At 42.2% G+C, this 17,195-nt stretch overlaps 1 protein-coding gene across 5 annotated transcripts in view; it reads right to left on the bottom strand.

Annotated features, from left to right (window-relative positions):
* Positions 1 to 17,195, bottom strand: part of foxp4 (forkhead box P4) — a 123,169-nt gene that overhangs the window by 50,737 nt on the left and 55,237 nt on the right. For all 5 annotated transcript variants that reach the window (XM_077726171.1, XM_077726174.1, XM_077726172.1 and 2 more), the window contains one exon: positions 531 to 707. In XM_077726171.1, the coding sequence (XP_077582297.1) occupies positions 531 to 707 (177 nt within the window). The remainder of the gene's footprint in view (positions 1 to 530; positions 708 to 17,195) is intronic.

Below are 17,195 nucleotides of genomic sequence, written 5' to 3'. Positions count from 1 at the left end.
ATATAATGTGGGGCTTCTAGTGAAGATAAGGGGAGTCTGGCACACTGGAGGCTACATAAACAAGCTTACTGGAGAGGCTACATACTGATGTGTCATACATACAAACACTGACAAACACTTCATGCATGAGGGACAAAATAAAACAAATGAACACAACACTGACAGACACCTCTATTGTGCTCATGTGTTTATGTGGAAAAAAATGTCTCCCTTAACCTCGTTGGGGCTCAGACGTTGTCTACAGTGGAAAATATTTGCATGACAAAAAAATAAATAAAAAATGCACACTCAGAGTGGAGTGAGGGGCAGAAAAACAAGGCTGCCAAAAGTTGCCACATGTGTAAGTTATCCAAGTGACTGGTGTGTTCTACACAATGGACATTACAGTGCATGGATGCAACTGTAGGATGTCCTTCAACTTGACAATCATGATAACAGGTGCATAGGTGAATGCGCAAACACACACACACACACACACACACACACACACACACACACACACACACAGATACACATGTACACGCACATACCTGTTGCTGTTGCAGGTGCAGTAGATCGACTGGGCTGATCTCTCCATTTGTGTCACCATTGGATCCGCCCTCTCTCCCCCCTCCGTCTGATTGGCTGCTGAGGCTGCTGACGCCGTTCTGGCCGGACGGTGTCGTTCGAATGGTCTCAGAGGCTGATTCCACCATCATCACTGGCACCTGATGGTAGACAGACAGGAAAGGGCAAGATGGGGGATTGGAGAAAAGGAGACAGAGAACAACACGGTTTAAACAAAAGCAGCCTGGGCAGTATTAAACAGAAATCCTGTGCCTATCTGAAAGGGTAAACAAGTGTGGAAGCTAAAGCAAACACATGGCAAGATAGGGAAGTGCATTGTGTGTGTTCATGTGCGTGCGTGTGCACTTTCTGAAAAGGGCTTTTGGTCATGAACCACCCACGCACAAGTGGCCACAAAGCGACACCTGAAGCAGACTTTGTCTGCATGTAGATGTGTGCGTCTGTGAGCGCACGCACGGATTAGGATCAGACAGGCAGCAAATCTAAACTGACAAGGCTGCTAATACCCAGCGATATAGTTAAATAAAACACGCATTTCTCCAATAATCAGAGGTGGCATGTGTGCGCTGTGTGTAAGCCATGAGCAGGTTGGTCTTTGACAACGCGCGTTTGAAGCACCTTCATAGGGCCTTCTCTAATTAGAGCGCCCTCCTTGCACAAAACTAGACAAAACGCGCCGTTCCTGGATGTGTTGTTGTTTTTGAGAAACAAGGCCTTGCAAACACACAGGCGCATTTGCCATCGTTAGGGAGTGTAAGCGTGGGAGTGCGGAGAGACACACACACACACAAGAATGCTCGTAGAGCACACAGAAAGTCTCTAATACAAAACAAAACAAACCTTCATGCCAGCATGTGAGTTGCAAACTCCTAATGACAAGCTCAATCTCGCTGGCTTGCCTGATGCACTTTTAGAAATTAACACACAAGTGCAAAGTTTTAGATGGAAACATCTGATGGATTCATTTCTGCAACCCAAAACGGGTACACAAAATGCCATGGAGATATTTTACCCACTAGCTCGGTGGGACTGTTCGTGTGTTGTGTGAGCGCACAAGAACGTGTGCGCAGCTTTCAGAGCGGTACAACTTGTGCCCTCTGTGGAAAGAATAAAAGAAATTTCATCAGAGATTCCAACTCTGCTTTGCCTCTGAGGCAATGTGTGTGTACTGTGTGTGTGTGTGTGTGTGTACATGTTCACTGTGAAAGGTTGACAGCAGGTGTGGTTGAGATAGAACACTAGCGGCCCCATTAATGGGATGTTGCTAGGGGACAAGGGCCTAAATGTGTTATTGTGTAGGTGGAAAAGATGCAAGTTGAAAAGGGTCGACGCTAGCAAGTCACAGACAAAGTTTTCCCACTTTTGCGATATTGTAGTTCTTTTGCAAAATCTTTCCCCAATGGAAACAGTTGCAACTTTTTCGCATCAAGTGGAAAAAAGGACTGACGGAGAAATGGTAGTACTGGAATGAAATCAAACAACATGCCAAATCCAATTCACCAACCAAATAAATGACAACTCTGGGCTTTTTGATAAATAGGTACAAGTCATTTTCAAGGATGGAAAGAGCTCTGGAGAGTCTTGTGGTGACAGTTATGCTGCTTAACAACATGACCATGTGTTAAGGAAAAAATCTCTAAATTGAAGGCTCAATTACAGACGGATTGTGCAAGCACATAATGAAGTCAACAGTCATGGTTTTCATAGAAAATTGATCAATGTGTGAAAGGATATTGCGATTTTATAGGACTGTTACCACATGAGCTCTTTATATGGTTAATAAAAGGCTGTGGTAGTTAGTACAACTTTCCATTTCATAACTATGTAGAATATTTAATATAGATTCCTATTTTGTATGCCTGAACTTTAGTTCTACGTTGTGTTGACGACAAATTAAAATATGTAGAATGAACTAGAGTGTCCTATCAAATCAATGAAGTTAATCAATGAAGCTCAAGCGGCAATGAATCGCAGCCAAACTTTTTTATTTTTTTTATTTACCACACGGTTAATTGATTCATTGCGACAGGCTTATGAACAGCACTCCAAGAGCTTTTTCTTTTCTCTAATCATACGGATCTGTGTTTCTCCACATCAAACAAATCTATCCAATAAAATTGACTCTGGAAAAAGAAAAGAAAAATCAGTATTATAGCGGTATACTTGTAAAAGTTACTGAAGTACGAATATGCAAAAGTAATGTCGTGGTTAGGAAGTACAAGGTGCTAACAGCCTGGTCAAGAATTCTGTCTTAATAAGCAGTGACTTTAAAATCATAAATCAAGACTGTAGTACTTCCTAACACGCACTCCTGGCACCCATCCGCCCGGGAGGTTAAAACTAAGAAGTAGATCGTTATTGTGACATTTAAAGCCAGTCACTTAATCTCTAACCTCACTCCTCTTCCCAACCATCTTCCCCTCCCCCAGACGGACCCCAGCTAGGTCAAACTACTCCCCGAGGTAATATTATGAAGCCATGCATGGTGCTGAGTGATCAACAGATCCACTGACTTTGCAGCACGCTACAAACTCTTTGCGTCATCACACATCTCACTGAGCATGAATCACCGGCCGCCTATCGGGCCCACACCGTGCTGTAATGTAATGCCTGCTCATCTGCTTCTAAAGCTTTCCCATTGACCTTATTAGCAGTATGCTATGGAGATAGAGCTCGCAGGTGGACAGGGACCTAATGGGGAAGTGAACACATAACCTGTCTTTCACACATACACACACAGAGTCAATGTGCAATGCCGCTCCAAAGGGTGTGTACTCGGCCATATCCTGTAATGGGTGTATATAAGATGGTGTAATGGAGGTCGGGGAAAAGGCAGGGGCATAAATCTAGCCCCAAGTCTTTGATTAGGTCTATGATGCATGCACACACAGAGACACACAGATAGCTCTAGGTTAAAGTGTTTCTGGCAGCGAGAAAAAGCTTGCCTGGACGTGCTCTACGCACACACTCTGTACATCTTCAAGTTTCGACCCCCTCGAGCTGAACCTTTCACCTGAGAGTGTGTGCGGAAGACATTCCCACTCTCGACCAAGGGGACATAGCGAAAGGGACGGAGGTATGAGTGAAGGTTGAGCAGAGAGATAGAGAAAAGGGGGGGAAAAAGCTGTCTAATTAGTATTGGGAAGCCAGCAAATAGGACTCAACTTGCTCCAAAAGGCAACTACTTTTGTACTGTAACAGATTACCTCACAGTCAGTCTTTATACGTGTATATGTCTATGAGACTGGTGAGATTGATGAGCAGAGCCCAGTCCTGTTTTGACTTGTAGTTTTTTCAGATGTTCCCGAAAAGATTGCCCTCATAATCAGCCAAACTCTTGACTATTCCTTCCCCCTGCTCCAGGAGGGACAGTTGAGGGGAGTGGGGGGTGTTCAAACAACTTCAATACCCAGCGAGCGGCTTCACTCTGTGGCATTGTTAGCGGGATTGCTTCTGTCAAATTCCACTTGGTCAGTGCTCATCACCACTCCTAAACCAGGTTCACTCCCGAGTGGATGTGAGTGAGTTTGTTGTGAGAGTCACCGAGCAAGCATGCAAGTGAGAGAGTTGTGTACAGTGTGTATTTATGTGTGCATCTGTGTTTACAGCAGCTTAGTGAGATAATAAGTCTTTATCATGTTATGCCTCATGTGGGAATATTTCCAGCGGTCCCAGAACGCCTGTTCTGTTTCCTCCGCCTTGCATCAGCTCACAGGAACGCTGCTTATTAGGCAAAGAAGTGAGGGAATAAGAGTGGGAGGGAGAGCAGGGGGAGGAAAATGTCTGTACCAGTATGTGCACTCAATCCAATCTACTTTCATCCTATTCTTGAATCATTTGTCTTTCGCCTGCCTGTGGTTGCGCCTGGTAACTAGGCAGGTTCAACCCTGGAAAACATTGAAGTTTCCCCCCTAAAATAGAAACCATATGCATTATGTCTATGGTAAGAACCTTGTCGCTCAATCCATATATCTGAGCAAGTGAGACATGAAATGTGCAAAATTGGAGTAGTTGGTGTTGACATTGAATTTGTATTTCATTTTACACACAAGTGATTCTTTACTACATCCTGTCGGTTGCCTCTAACGTATGGCCTTGAATAAGATCAAATTTCCAATTTAGTTTTTACCTGCAGGACATGGACTCCAGACTCATTGTTTAGAGGCATTTTACACACCCAAGGTGTCTCACAATCACTCAACTACATTAAAAAAATATTCTGGCACACCTGTCTACCCCTGCCACGCCCCTCAATACACACTCTTCCCCCAGGCATTCTGTTCTTGCACCTCTCTTCAAAACAAACCCACTGATCAAGTCTGGTTTCTTAGGCCTCCATTGATATATCTTGTGACAGATGTGACTAGAAAGTAAGCTCAAACATAAAACATGTTGACTAAAAGCTTTTCAATTTCCTTTCCTATGAATGTCAAAGATACCAAGTATGCTTTTCTACTTGTACTTAAAGCACTTTGACACTCAAATCTCCAAATGTAAAATGTAATGTAATTCAACATATACAGAAAGGAAAACTATAATGGACCAGGGATAGGATTAATATCCAGAATATAATTTTGGGGAAAATTATTGGCATCAATATGAGGAGGAAATGATTTAATGAGGGAAGCCATACTATACTCACTCAAGCGTACAAACAAGTAGAGCACCACATCATCGGTTGCTTCCTCTGCAGATGGTTGGGGACCCAAATTATGCACGCTTGAGGCAGATCGACTTCAAAGTCGAGCTAAAGCTAACAGGCTAACGGCGGTGCTCTGGGCCACTCTGGCTGCCTGCCAGTGCTCACAGGTTGGCTAACATTGAAGAGCTCAATTCTGCGGTTGCCTTGGCCCTGCTCCAGTGCTCACAGGTGAATGCCATTATCCCACACCTAGGCCTGTCACACGTGGGCCAATATCCACGAGCGAGTGGCTGGCCTCAAAGTGTGTCGTCGGGTATGACAGATGCTGGCTTGGACTTTAGAGCAACCTCAAGTCTTCTTATTAGTGTGCCATTGACGTTGTGAAGATGCGAGGATTGCTCATGAGAAAAGAATCAGCCAAGAAGCAGACAGAGTGCAGCCCTGGCTTTTATCTGCAAATTTGTGTGAACGATTGTATGTGTGCACACAAGTCTGAGAGGTGTATTTTCGTGAAGACAAAGTCCCTGTTTACAGAGCCCATAAAGATTAGCCTCCCTCGGTCAGGTGGGTTCTGGAGCCATAGGTAAACACACAGAGCATTCCGCACCCATGAGATCGCTCGACGTGTGTGTGTATGTTTGTGTGACCCGGGCAAACATACACTCTTGGGCCCTTCCTTCAGAGAGCAGTAAGTAATTTACAGGCTTGCAGACCACTGTCGGTTTAAAATAGTGAACACAGACACAAAGGTGCGCACAAATATTTGTACAAGGAGGTCTCCACGCACACCTCATTTATCTGAGGCAAAATATTGTAGATTATGCATTCCACAAGAGGTAAAGTTCATGAGCAAGTGATCATGACGATGAGAATGGAAAGAAAAGACCTTTCTCTTCACCCATCGCCTCCGTCCAGAGAGGTAAATGGAGGTCAGGTTCATGCTTAGAGTGGTGGAAGAGAGGTGAAGCAAGGGAGGACTGAAGGACTGAGAAAAAGGCAGCGTACCTTTATTTGGATGTGAAAGCAGCTGAGCAATTAGCAGCCGTGTCCTGAGAGAGCGCTTTATTAGGATGACCTTCAACTGTGATGAAAGGGAGGCAAGGAGGGAACGACAGAAAGAAGGTGTGCGTGTGTGCGTGAGCTGGTGGGGGGGTTAGCTGTGGAGAGAAATTTTGATGAAACTGTGTCACTCCTAAGTTAAAATGGTGGAGTGTGACTGCAATGAGTGAGCTGTTTCAGCATCTGGAAACTGACCAGTTATAGCCAATACACTCAATTTGTTGTCATTTTTTCCCCCAAATGAATTGGACATCTGTCAGTGGCTCTGAAACATGATCATTTGCTGCCAGCTCTATTTCCAATCTGATTGATTGGGTGTCTATCCTTCTCAATGACAGCCAATTAATTAAAGAAGGGTTCAGAGAATAAGAGAAATGAGAGATTAATTAACAATCAATCATTCTTATCATCTATCAAGTACATTTTGTCTCGATTTAGATTTTGCTTTCTTTTATTTCAGGTAGCCCTGAGAAATTGAAGAAAGAAAAATACATTTTACTTTGCAGAACTTTCAACATTAAACGTATTACAACCAGAGCTAAGAGAAAAAAAAATCAGTCTAAAGAAATCCGCTCTTAAATTAAGTATCAAAATATACCTATATATTGTACGCGGAGATAAAAGAACTATTTGCCGGAGAGCACCATTACTTGCCTTTAGGTGACACAATTTATGATCAGAATTACAAGGACGATGAGTTGGGTAGATTTAATTTACCTGGAAATGGGCAACGGCAGCCATAAAGTGTTACAATGGATTTAAAACAGTGCAGTGTATATAAATAAATAAAAATCAAAGTGGACATAATATAATATTATACATGGGCTTTCAAGTCGGGGCACTTTGCATTTCTGAGTTAATTAATAGATTGGATCAGAGCAAGTTTAATCAAATATAATTGAATAAGAGCACAGTAAAAACAGGCCAGACGTTAAAAGGAGACATGGGCAAGAAATGATAGCATGTCCACTTTTCAAATTAATTGAATTTCAGTACTTTTGAACTTGGTCCAAGCTGGGGTAATTAATTTACATGCTATTCAAAAGTAGTAAAACAAGATGATATCCTACGGTGTGCACAAATACCCCCTCAGACAAGCATGCAAAGTACAAATCAACACTGTTGAAAGGCTTTAGAGATAAAACTGTTAGTTTTTTGCTCTTCTTGCTCTTTCCGCCGCACTTTTTGGTCTCACGTTGCCCATATTATATTGAATTATATTATAACATGAATAATTTCTAAGCTTATTCTCATTGCATTAAAAAATGACTCTTTTATAATTTATCAGAGAAAAAAAATCTTTGTTATATAGTGACAAGTATCCTAATTAATAAAAGTCGAAAGAACATTAAGAGAAGTCATACTAATTTGGAACTTACTAATATTAATAGAATAATTTATACCACTCTATAAATAAATTAAAAGAGTAATGCATTTGAAAAAAGGGATGCCTTCCATTCAATTTAAGACAAAAAATAAGGTCTGCCTTTCAGACAAGGACATTAATAAGTGCTCTACCACCAGAACAGAAAAGGAAGTGACAAACTAAACATGTACTGCTCCCTTTTAAAATACATCAATTTTTCAACTCCCTGTTAAAAAATTGATGAGCAACACTTGTATTTCCTGCCTTGTTAGTTTCATGCGCTGTTTAAGGACTGTTGATTGTTACATTTGTGCGTCGTTTGCAAAAGGCATTATAGTTTCTGACTTTTCAATGAGAAAACTCAAATACAGAAAAAGATCTATCTGTTTCAGAAACTTAAAAATTATGCTAAGAGAGAGAACGCAAGGCGAGAGTAGACTGGGTCATTATCATCCTTATTACTCCTCATTAAAATACACCCCTCACAAAGGCATTCTTTTGAGAGCATGAGTGTGTGTGTATGTGCGTGTGTGTGAGCGCAAGTGACCAAGCATGTTCCTGATGTGCACATGCGCGTCAATAACCAAAAATGACAAAAAAAGAACAATATAATTGGAGAAATGTACGCAGTAATAATAGGTATTCAGAAAATGATAATTCATATTAAACAGGGTGCACAAAGTCAGCCTCATTTGCATGTTTTAGATTATATGCATTTCAAAAGTAATTTCCGCGGGGCATATGAATGACATTAATTCCCAGGCGGGTTCTGCTACAGACCTCAAACTATCAAACACTCAAACATTTAACAGATGAAAAAAAAGGAGAGCTTGTGCCTGGGTGAAGGGACATTTCAAGGTTAACAGAATTTATTTATGTATTTTTTTCCCCGAACTTAGTATAGTTTGTTTTATTTCAAGTTAGTCCGTAAGCTGAGTTAAGGTATTTGTTTAGTTGTACAGTATGTAGGACTTTGCTTTCTGGTACCAGTCTGAGAAAGACACTTCTCTTCCTATTCAGCACCATTTCCTCTGCAATAAGCCTGAATAGATGTGAGTCACAGTGACTCATGTGCTTCTGTCAGCTCCAGAGCCAGACAAGCAAAATCCAGCAAAGGCAAAACTCCAGTCGCCCACCAGAAGTGACCCAAGCAGAGCGGGGGGAAAGGAAAAGTGATGAAAAAGGATGTGGTGAGCAAGGGGAGGGGGAGGATTGCGGACGAACGGGAAGACCGGGAGACAGAGGGTTCCCTCTCCTCGCCTGCCTGGGCTGGGAGGAAGACCCTGGGGCAGGAAACGGCTTGGATGAATGGATGATAGCAGCGGAAAACTCTGGATGCCATAGTAGACGCCTCTCTTGTATTATTAGGAAATCTGGTCTCATGCCACGTTACAACACTTGCCGGAGACGTGTGTCCATCACACTGACACATGGAGAACTCCGAGTCTAATGCAACGAGAAAGTGGAGAGCCGTGTGCGTCTGCGCCTTTTGTTTGTTGGCCCTCTTTGTCTGTAAACAGAGCTGCCGCTGTGAGCCGCTTAGCATGTGATCATCCCATTAAGAATTGATGCTTTCTGTACAAATGCTTCAAACTGTTGTGTTTGCTAGCGTGTGGTGCTCGACAAACAATTACCACAAAGTACACACATCTTTGAGTGAAGTTCACACACACATGCGTGCAAATTGTAACATTTTTTTCTATTCAAAAGACAACTGGAGCACATCAGTTAGGTAAATACCAAGACAGCATCCTTCACATTGGTAGGCAGATGTACTACACAAGTTAAAACAGTATGTGAGGACATTTTTAAGGGTCCCTTCATATGCTGTTCATAAATCATATGCTATGCTGCCACTAGGAGCACTTTCAAAAACCTGGTAGGACGCCATATATAACCCAGCATTATAGTCTTTAGCGCACAGCCACTATAGGTGATTTTATGGAATGTGACTTCAGAGAGTGCAAAAGAGGGAAGGTGGTGGGGAAAAGAACAGATCATAGGGTCAGTGAAGGAGGGATAATGCGAGCCTGGGAAACATGTTTGTTTCCTTACTGTTTCTCTTTCATATTGTTCCCAGCCAGTCAAAGCAGATCTGTTCATCTGACACATAAGAGGATTAGTGTGTGTAGGACACAAATCATTACACACACATAGCTGTGTTCATATATAGGCAATGCTTTAACATGCCTTGGGGCAGCCATGTGGCGTGCGTATTGAATAAGATGTGTCCGTCTTCACCAACGGCCAAAGGGGCATAGGCCTGGAAAGCGGTCCACTCTACTTCATCGATACGCTGCTGTTCGGCCTATTCAGCGGCAAAGAGCTTTCCTGCAGCTTCAGCTCTCCTACACTGGATCGATGCTATGAGCAATGCGGACAAACTGCTGCTAAACAGAAGGCCCTGACCGCGAAAGCCCGTCGCTACACTGGCTCCCCTAGGGTTAGATCGTTCCACTAATGGAGGTCTCTGCTGGGGCCCCTTTTGGCCCCAAACCACCAAACAGGCCCCAAGGAATCGCTTTCCTGGTCTCTTTTCAATCTCTTTCACAGTCATCTGTCCATTGTTTCTCCATCTACACAATTATATTGACATCAGCCTCTTATGGCTCATTGATGCTTCCTTATTTGGGTTGTTCAAAAACAAACAGGTCCCTCAGAACTCGACTGTGTTATCTGTTGAAGGTGATATATTCACCCCAAAAAAAACACTTTTGAGTCATATTTATAATAGCAATCTTGTGTATATAAATGTAATGTAAATATAAGGTCTAGTGAAAAAAAGTCTGCAAATGAGTGACTGAGGCAGATGAAAAGCAACCAATCAAAGACAAATGAACGTAATTAATGAGTTGTCAGTCAAACGTTGCACACTAAGGCACACATTATAGTCCTGCTGACCTGTTACTATTGTTGGGTTGAAGTTTAATTTTACGCAGTTAAATGAGTGGGTGAGCCAATGATCAGTGCGCTTGCCACTGTGCAAAAGATTGACTGACACTTGGTTGGTCACACCCAGTCTCTCTCTCTGATTGTTTTTTTTTTTTTTTTAAATTATTCTCGGGTGCAGTGTTTTCTTGCCAATCAACATAGAGGCAGAATTCCAGGCCAGAAACTTAGTTTTATATTTATTCATTGCAAAATTATATTTATTACATACAAAGAAAAAGTCACAAGTAAGATATAAAGACTTTTTTATACTATAAATATCTTTAAAGTATTAAAAAGTTTTATGATTGCAAAGTTTAACAGTTTAGGTAAGAATTTTAGGTATAGGAAGGAGTAAAACCTTTGATATGATCTCTGAGCAAAACACTGCTGATTAGTCACTCTTTCGGGTTTTGCATTTGTCTTATTTAATAACCGTGAAAGTAGTGAAAGGGGGAAGAAAATAGAAAGCGCAATGGAAAGAACTGTCGCATTTGTCATTTCCGATTGTTTACTTTCTTCACAGCAAATTGATTTTTACATCTCCTCTTACTGGAATCTCCGTGAGCTGGACCGCCAGAGCTGTCTGGCTTTGGCCTCAGCTGGCAAAGCAGTGCTCCAAGCTTTATGAGCGAGCTCTAGGGAGGACATTTCAGCCTTTCAACTCACAAGTCATTCCAGTGATACAATACTGCTTTTGTCCTGACCACCTTTGTTGTGTTCTTTCTCTCCTTTCCAACCACCGCTTGTATTCTTTTCTTTATGTCGCTGGCTTTCATATCCTTCCATAAACTGGGCCTGCTTGTCAGTCTGTAAGCAGACAAGGTGGACTTCACAGATCAGAGGTGCCGTAGGACACACACATATTGAAAGTCTCTGTTTGACAGTGGAGCTTCAAGTACAGGCTAGGGTTACATTGTGGTGGTTGGGCGGTGCACTGTGGTTCAGTTCTTCCTCGGTTCTGGTAGGACTGAGGTTTGCCTGGAGGGACCTCCAGTGAGTCAGGCAGCAGGCCTGGGCTAAACTAAGGCTGAGGCCAGGAATAGTCATCAGTGGACTGGGCAGCCCTAATGGTGTGTTTGTAAGGATGAAGCCAAACAAACAAGGTGACGTTTGAATTGAAGGAGGGAAGGCCGCGGAGGCCAGATGTTGCTTATACACACACACACAGGATAAAATAAAACTTGTGCGGGGGGAAAATTTACCAAGTATAGCTGGAGCATCAGCTGCTCTTCTGGATGAGTGTGTGTGTGTACGTGTGTGTGTTTCTGCATGGTTATGTCAGCTAAAGTGTCACAATTTCTCACCACATTCACACTAATGAGAAGTAAAAAAAAAATCGTCCAGAAAGCTTCTTCTGTAATTATTCCCCCAGGAATGTGTACAGTATCCTGACAGAAGATAAATCTCAAGCTTGAAATGTGTGTTCACGAGCATGTAAGAGTGAAATGGAGCCTAATTATGGTTATATTATTTGGTCTGTACATGTCTGTTTGTGTGGACAAGATATAAACAATCATTTAAAGCATTTATCCCTCAATTACACCTTTCAGTTCTCAAACTCACCTACATAAAGCGCTGGAATTCACTCCTGCCTCTTACAGTGGTCCAAAAGAAGCTTTGCCACATGAAGCCAGCCTGTCTTGCCGTGTTAACAATTTTTATGCCTTTACACTCTAAGTCTGTGTGTGTGTGTCAGACACAGAAATAATGAAAACACCCTTTAGGTCCTCATTTTTGCGGAATTTCTGTCTTTGTCGCTTGCCCACACTTTGCACTTAAAGTATAGTTAATTCAAGCAGCTTGCAGTTGAAAAGAAACAAAACCAGTTTTGTCGGTATAGAATTGACCGGTTGGGCAAAGAGTCATACAACACACACACACACACACACATATGCATGCTCCCTGCCCAGTGTTTGTGGTGGCGCAGCACATCTGGTCACATCTGGATGTATTTTACAAGTGTTTACATTTCCAAAATGCTGAAAAAAGTAGACCAAAAGAGAGAACTTAGAAAAATACTGCAGGTACCAGAAGAATATTGAAAAAAAAGCAACTGGTCCCAGATGAGGATTGTTTCCAACCTACCACAGTAGACATATACACAGTGTTGCAACTATTTGTTAGGATCTCCGGCCAACAATAACTGACTTTTGCGGTGCGTAAATTGGCAAACTACAGGCTCCTTTTTGGATTTTTGTCTCATCAAGTTTGCCTTACCTACAAGCAAATGCACGCATTGGCGTTTGACAACCACTCTTACGCACTCAACGCTGCACACATTCCCGCAAAAGCATACACACTCATGAAAACAGCTGCATTTCCATTTTTCTTCCCCTAAATGACGAAAACACAAAAACAGTTGGACTTCATTCAGCTTAATCAAAGCTGACATGGAGTCCAGCTCGGTGAGATGATGTCAGCAATGAGGGGAAACGCACACATGCACGCGCGCACACACAGTTAGTCTATAGGATGTAATTTCAGTGACTGGGTGTAATTTACCAGGGTAAGTCGAAACCAGGATGAAAAAAATAACCAAAAAAAAAAAAACCTGCGATTCCAGAAATACATAAAGCATGTATACAAAGACTCAGCATCCCGCACATTATCAACACACATCCCAGCCATATAGTCAGAGGATGCTAAAGACTTGGGGTTGCTAAATGACTGCAGGTAAATGGCTACCAAACGCTTGAATTCATGCAGAATGACTTTTTGATTGGAGTCCCACACAAAGTGTCCTTGGGATAGTTCTAATCCTCTCAGGTATTCCACTTTCCCATGGCCCACCCTAACCCCTACTCTCTCCCTTACACACACACACACGCACAGGGGAGATTATTAAAGCAACCTCGTGCGTGGCACATGGAGATTTCTGATGGATTTAACATCAGGAATGATTGTTAACTTTTAGCACTAAAAAGACTTGGAGTGACTCCTGAGGAAAAAAAAAAAAGGAAAAAAAAGAAAAGGGCGATCCGGCCAGACACTTGTATCACATGACAACTAGGCTGCAGCTGCAAGGACCCCTGGGAAAAACGGCCCATTGCCATCCCTCAGATCACGCCGAGTCGGGAGCCAAACAGTAATGACGCCATGCGTCTATATCATATGTCCGTCCGAAGACACTATTTAGCCGCAGAGTTGAACCAGCGGGAGAAGAAGAAAAAAAATGGCATCACAGTCAAGTGGTAAAATAAAAATAAAAGTTAATCACCGTGAAATAGATTAAACCTATTAAGAAGAACGTATGCTCAAGGTGACAGAAGAAATTAATTTGGCTCAACTATTGAGACCCTTACCTCCACCCCACTATAGGATTTCTACCAAACTAATTATCACGCTCCACTTTCAGAAATAATAAGAAAAGTGCTTAATAGGTCCGGATTTACCCCTGCATTCATATGTCCATTTAACATCCCCGCTTTCATGCCCACACACTCCTCTTTCCTTAATGCAATTTCACATTCATGATTTAAAATAGGAGAAGGAATTATATTTCAAGTGGTGTCAGGATTAGAATATACAAGCAGCAATATTAAAACACTGTTAGGTTTGCAGCCAGCACGCCGAGCCCGAGTGGCTCAAGCGAAGGTAAAGATGTTCAATAATGTTTTTGTCACACTCGGGGACAAAGAAGGAGAAAATTACACTGAAAGCGCAGCTATCTGATTAATCTTTCCCTCGCTGTATATTAATTTTCTCCTCTCTCTGATTTATGCTAGTTGGGATTTTTAATTTTTAACCAGAGTGCAGATATGGGAAAGATCTACCAAGCCAGCAACTCACATCTGTTTATTTAGTCAGCCATTTGCCCCAATTATAACAACATCCAAATGCAACTATTGTTTCATCTCTCAAGCATAATGTTTTTCACTGGCTTACGCACCACTCATTTGCATTGTAGCGCCCAGGGCCATGGAGCAATTCTAAAGTGAAAAATGCAGGTTGGGCCACTTTTGTTCATTATCAGAGCAATAAAAAGTTAAGCATAGAATAAATAAATAAGGAGCCCCTAAGATGGAGTATATGTTTTATTATGTTTTTCATCACTAATTTATGAAATTCAATTAATTATATACTGTTGGAGAACATTCCCTGAACAACAACCCTTGTGTTTTTTCCACACGTTTCTTTTGCACTTCTGTTATTTATCTCTCTTAAAATATGTAATTAGTGTGCTCCTTTGCTATGTTCTGACATTCACTTGGCCACATTGCAAGGAATTGAGCACAAACACCAAAGGGATTTTTGTTAATCATCTGCTGCTGAGCTCCTGTCAGAATCAAGTTGTCAATCATTTACAGTTAAGTCATCGCATGTAACAACTTTAGTCCCGAGCCCTGCACTTATTTGTTCTTTATTCCTTTTGACCAGTTTCAGTCGCTTTTTTTTCTTCAGTCTTGTATGCAATGAAACTTAAAAAATATATATCTGCACGGATCAACGGCGTATTAGCATTTCAACGATGACATTTTTCCACCTATCTTTAGGGGAGGTCGGACAAAAAAGATGACCTCACACTAGCTCGGAGAATTCTGACTAATGGAGTAATTAGTTACTAAAATAGCTTTCAAATCCCTTCTGTCACACCAATGAACTTCTTAAACTACACAACTTCAAACACAAGAATGAACATGTATGGTAGAAAATGTGATGACTGAATGAGCACACGGATGAGATTCTCTTCTTCACTGGTCAGTTGTTCCACAGTTGTTAAACAGATGAGGCATACTTTCACACTTTTTCCAAAACTTTTAACGGTGGCTTCTTGGCCTCAGCAGTCATGTCAGCATAGCGTCTATTAAAACCGCATGTGGGCCCGGCCCGCCGACACACACATGCACGCACACCCTTCTGCTTTTCAACGCTGAACTTCTAACCTCTTCCTACGCCATGACATCTGGGGCTCTAAAACGTCCTAAAACATTCCCGCATCCACATTGTCTGAGTTCATAAAAATGCACAAAGAGGCTGGCATAAGCGATCCCGATTCTATTAGATAGTCTTTCCTTATAGTGACCAATGTGAATAGCTAATAAAGCAGAGATAAACTCTAGATGCCCTGCGGCCAGAAGGCGACAGCCAAAATCCCTCTGAGATAATTTGAGGCTAATTCATCGGCTTTTCAAAATGCACATTGCAGACTCTTTCCATTATAATACACTGACTCACACATAACTCAAGCGAGTTCTTTAAATATGAAGAGATAGTCATCAGGAAGATCTGATTTTAGCCTGTCACCCGCACAACACATGTAAAATAAGACACAGTGGCACATTATTTAAAAAAAAGACCTCCCTGTCACCCGCTGATGTGTATCTGGACAAGTCAGCCTGAGATAAAGTCACTCGACAACTACAGCAATCGATGGAAGTAATTTATTTACCTCGCCGGGCAATATCTACTCTGTCTTCAGGCGGCAGCGTAAAGGGAGATTTGGCAAGCGAGTGTGAGTGCTGTGTAAATTAATCTAACAGCGGCCGCATCCAGAGCCGTGCATAAGTTCATAAAACAAGCAGAGGTTAAAGCAGCTCACATTATACACACACACACACACAGCAGGCAACCATCCAACACCAAAACCACTTCTCGTAGCAACATAGGAGACCTGAAACGTCGTCTCTCTTCCATTACTGTGATGTGCCATCCCTAGATACTACTAAAAAATCATAAAAGGGGGAAAAAAAATCAAAGTTAAGAGTTCTTTATTTCTCTTTCTTTCCATTCAAAAGCAACACTGTGGAGTGAGGCCCGTCCACGGCCCTTAACTTTAACTCAATGAAATAAAAGGCACTTAACTAAGCCTCAATGGTGTGCAGCACACAAATGCACATACACACACACTTATCCTCTATCTCCTCAGATGCTCATGCATATGCATTTTCATTGTGATTTATGCTCCCTGGCGGGGGTGTGGGCCTATCTGAGCGCGGGGCCAACATAAAGGTCAGCTCATTTGTAAATCAGTTGCCTATTTATGGACGTGTGGAGTGTTTGTGTGTACCGGTAATGTAAGTCCCCATTTTTGTGCATGTTTGTGCCTATAAATCCCTGCTTATTGGAGATCAATGTTCCAAACAGGCTCTTAATTACAGTGCCGACTTTATCTTCTATATTTATTGAAGTCTTTAGGCTTCTTAGCTGTGTGTAAATCACAAGAGTCAAGCAGGTTGGAAATAGGCCTTGCTGTGAGTGTGTGTGTTCTACTGAGCTCTGACTACTTCTGCCAACCGGTGGTCTGACCCAGCACTTTGAAGCAGGAAGTTGTCTCACTTTCTGACCTTTCTTATTATTCCCCAGGAAAAAAGCCTATAGAAGCACGCCTCTTATCAGGAAAAGACCCCGGTCCCAGGCATTGGATTATGGGAAAAAGTGTGACCAAAAGTACACCCAAAGACATGTTAGGGTTGAAATGCCCATTACTGTGTGCTTCCCTTTTGTGAACATTCAGTGCTTGTTACTCCACCTCCTCCCACCTCCTCTGAACAACAGATTTTGGGCTAATAGGGCAGCTGCTGGTCCCCCTTCCCCTCCCCCTAAGACCCTGCAATTCTGCTCCCTGCGATCCTTCCACACCAGCTCCCTTCCAGGAAAATTAAGCCCAGGAAGAAGCCTGTTGTTTTCATA

The sequence above is a fragment of the Stigmatopora nigra genome, chromosome 10, assembly GCF_051989575.1.
Source record: "Stigmatopora nigra isolate UIUO_SnigA chromosome 10, RoL_Snig_1.1, whole genome shotgun sequence".
In the NCBI taxonomy this organism is placed as follows: Eukaryota; Metazoa; Chordata; class Actinopteri; order Syngnathiformes; family Syngnathidae; genus Stigmatopora; species Stigmatopora nigra.
The sequence above is the reverse complement of the archived record's forward strand: the minus strand, read 5'-3'. Positions and strand labels throughout refer to the sequence as shown.